At 66.0% G+C, this 3,322-nt stretch overlaps 1 protein-coding gene across 1 annotated transcript in view; it reads left to right on the plus strand.

The window, feature by feature from the left end:
- The window catches only part of SLC25A22 (solute carrier family 25 (mitochondrial carrier: glutamate), member 22), a 5,375-nt gene extending 2,620 nt beyond the window's left edge, over positions 1 to 2,755 (plus strand). Inside the window, exons 7-11 of the mRNA XM_014534002.1 lie at positions 419 to 537; positions 654 to 828; positions 920 to 1,074; positions 1,160 to 1,235; positions 1,312 to 2,755. Coding sequence (XP_014389488.1) covers positions 419 to 537; positions 654 to 828; positions 920 to 1,074; positions 1,160 to 1,235; positions 1,312 to 1,465 — 679 coding nt within the window. The 3' untranslated portion in view covers positions 1,466 to 2,755. The remainder of the gene's footprint in view (positions 1 to 418; positions 538 to 653; positions 829 to 919; positions 1,075 to 1,159; positions 1,236 to 1,311) is intronic.
- The last annotated feature ends 567 nt before the right edge of the window (positions 2,756 to 3,322 follow it).

The following is a 3,322-nucleotide window of genomic DNA, read 5'->3' on the forward strand; positions in this document are numbered from 1 at the left end:
GGAGGAGTGAGGCAGGCGCTGAGTCTGCTGCTCCAGCCCCCATGGTCCTTGGCCCTGGGCCACGGCCTGCTCCCCCATAGGCTGGGATTTGTGGGCACTGACCAGCTTTCCTCTGTCCCCAGAGGGCGGGCTGAAAGGGTAACCCCTTGGGGCGCTTGAGACCCCCAGCTTCTCCATCTGTCTGCGCGAAAAGGGCCCTGCCTCCCTTCCCGGTTCCTGCCGCGGGGCCATCTGTTTGCCGGGCTCGGTGCCCGCGCTGCAGGGCCTGGAGGGGTGTCTGAGGCTGAGGGGTGCTGTGCCCCCACAGGGCTGCGTCTGCCTCCACTGCTCCCGTCCCCCTTCATCCCCTTCACACCCAGGCGCAGGGGCGGCCGCCTGGGCAGCAGGGCCTCCAACTCTGTCCGTGACCCCCCCGCAGGCAGAAGCTGACGCTGCTGCGGGAGATGCTGGCCGGCTGTGGGGCCGGCACCTGCCAGGTCATCGTGACCACCCCCATGGAGATGCTCAAGATCCAGCTCCAGGACGCCGGCCGCATTGGTGAGTGTGGCCGGGGGCAGGGCACCCAGCCCCGGGGTGGGGCAGCCGCCTGGCCCGGACGGTCCCTGCCCTCACCTTGAGGGAGAGCCAGCCTGTCCTGTCCGCTTTCTCCCCAGCCGCCCAGAAGAAGATCCTGGCTGCCCAGGCCCAGCTCTCCACACAAGGGGGCACTCAGCCAGCAGTGGAGGCTCCCGCCGCCCCCCGGCCCACGGCCACCCAGCTTACCCGTGACCTGCTCCAGAGCCGTGGCATTGCCGGCCTCTACAAAGGACTGGGGGCCACGCTGCTCAGGTGGGAAGGGCGGGAAGGGCAGGAGGAGGGAGGAGGGAGGAGAGAGGCCCGCCCACCCTGAACCTCTAGTCACCACCACCGGCCCCTGCAGGGACGTCCCCTTCTCCATCGTCTACTTCCCCCTCTTCGCCAACCTGAACCAGCTGGGCCAGTCCGCATCCGAGGAGAAGTCCCCCTTCTACGTGTCCTTCCTGGCGGGCTGTGTGGCTGGGAGCACGGCCGCTGTGGCTGTCAACCCTTGTGATGGTCAGTAGGGGGCCCTGGGCCTCCCTCCGGCTGGGGGTGGGGGTGGGGGTGGGTGAGCAGCCCCCTGACCTGGGCCTCCCTGTAGTGGTGAAGACGCGCCTGCAGTCGCTCCAGCGCGGGGTCAATGAAGACACCTATTCCGGGTTCCTGGACTGCGCCAGGTGGGTGAGGCCCCTCGGGCGGTGGGGTGCAGGGAGGCTGGCCCCGGCTCTGACCGCCCCCCCCCCTTCTCCACAGGAAGATCTTGCGGAATGAGGGTCCCTCTGCCTTTCTGAAGGGGGCCTACTGCCGCGCCCTGGTCATCGCCCCACTGTTTGGCATTGCCCAGGTGGTCTACTTCCTGGGCATCGGGGAGACCCTGCTGGGGCTGCTGCAGAACCCCCAGCCCTGAGCCTGGGCCCCCCCCACCCGCAGGACTAGAGTGGGCCTGGGGCTGGGCGGCCCGCCCAGGACCAAGCAGGGGAACGTCTCTGCGCCCCTCCCCCGTGTGGATGGGGGCAGAGGGAGGGGTGCAGGGTCCACACACATGGACCGGAGGGGTCCTGCCTGCACAGCCACGGGGATCAATGTGTTATTTATGTAGAAATCACAGAAATCTTTACATTCCCGGAGCCAGCCTGTCCCAACTCCACCCTGGCCTGGGCACCCCCCGGGACAGAGCTGGTCTCTGAGCTGGGGGCTCCCAGGTGAGGGCTGGGCGGGGTGGACCTTCTGCTCCAGGCTACGGGCTCGTCCCCAAAGGGGAGGCTGCACAAACCTATTTATTAACTTGCTGAGCACAAGTGGCTCTGTCCAGCCCTCCGTCCGTCCATCGGTCCAGCCTCCCCACTGCTGCTCTCACCTCGGCCAGCCTCACAGGAGAATCGGGGTCTCCTGCCCCCCACATTGAGCCAGGAATCCCAGGCAGGCGGGGGGGTCCACACTGAGTCTTGACTCCCAGGGAAACCCCACCCCCAGCTGTGGGACCCAACAATCCTCCTGGTGGGCCCCTCTGCCCCACCCCAGACTGGGGGCCCAGAGCGTGTGAGAGGTCTGTGTGCATATGGGAGAGCCGCTGCCCTTCCCACGTGGCCAGGCAGTGTGTGCGTGTGCGCACGCCTGTGCGTGTGCATGTGTGTGTGTGCTGTGTAAACCTGTGCCCCGCTGACCCTGTCCAGAAGTTGTTTCTCCAGCCCAGCCCCTCTTGCTGCACCTGCAGCGGACTGCTCTTCTGAGACCTGCACCCGGGTCTGACCTTGGCCAGTGGAAAGGGCAAGCGTGACCAGTATGGAGCCAGGGGCGCCTGCTCTGTTGGCAGGGGTGACGGCCAGGAGCTGCCCTCCGGCCACCCTGCTCTCTGGGCCCCTGCAGCCCCACCCGCCCGCTGTCCAGACCCCTCCCCATTGTGAACAGAGGCAGGCGCCCGCCCTGCCACCCCTGCCGGGTGATCGTGTTGGTGATTGGTCCTGACGTGCCGGTGCTGTGTCCCCCACCACCCAGGCCCCCTCTGAGGAGGCCCCTTCCCAGCGACACTACCTGGGGCCGAGGCCTGGCCCCCGCCCGCGGTTGTGCCCGTCATCTGTTGTACCTTGGGAGCTGCTGCTGCTGCTTACAGATTTATATTTTTTTTCTTTTGAGGAGTTTTAAGAAGTGACTTTTTGTGTCTTGTCATGTAAGAAGATAAATAAATATTCTAAGTAGATGCCTCCTCTCTGAGACTCTGTTAGGGGCTGGGGGGGGAGCCCCTCTTATCACCGGCCTCCCCTGCAGGCCTGGGTGCCCCTGCCCCCTCGCTGACCGGCACTTGGCCCGATCCCGCGCTGTCTGGGTTGGGGGTGCGGGAAGGCCAGCCTGACCCTAACCCACTCTTGGGGTTAAAAACGGAGCCAGGCCAGGCTGGTGTGGCTCAGGGGTTGAGCGTCCACCTATGAGTCACGGTGGGATGGGCCGGGGCACGTGTTGCGGGCTGGATCCCCAGTGTGGGGCGCGCAGGAGGCAGCCAATAATAATTCTCTCATCGTTGTTGTTTCTCTCTCCCTCCCTCCTTCTCTGAAATCGATAAAAATATATTTGGGGGGAAAACGGAGCCGGGGTGGGGCCCAGAGCGCCCAGTGGTCAGGGCGCCCGCCGCAGTAAGGCAGGGGGCGGAGCCTGAGCTGATGAGGCCCCGCCCCCTCATGCGCAGGAGCACTGCATTGTGGGAAACTCCTGGTCCTCAGCCGCAGCTGCTGCTCCAGCCGCTGAGTCCCCGCACAGAGCAGCCAGCGCC

The sequence above is a fragment of the Myotis brandtii genome, unplaced genomic scaffold (assembly GCF_000412655.1).
Source record: "Myotis brandtii unplaced genomic scaffold, ASM41265v1 scaffold1236, whole genome shotgun sequence".
NCBI classification, from domain to species: Eukaryota; Metazoa; Chordata; class Mammalia; order Chiroptera; family Vespertilionidae; genus Myotis; species Myotis brandtii.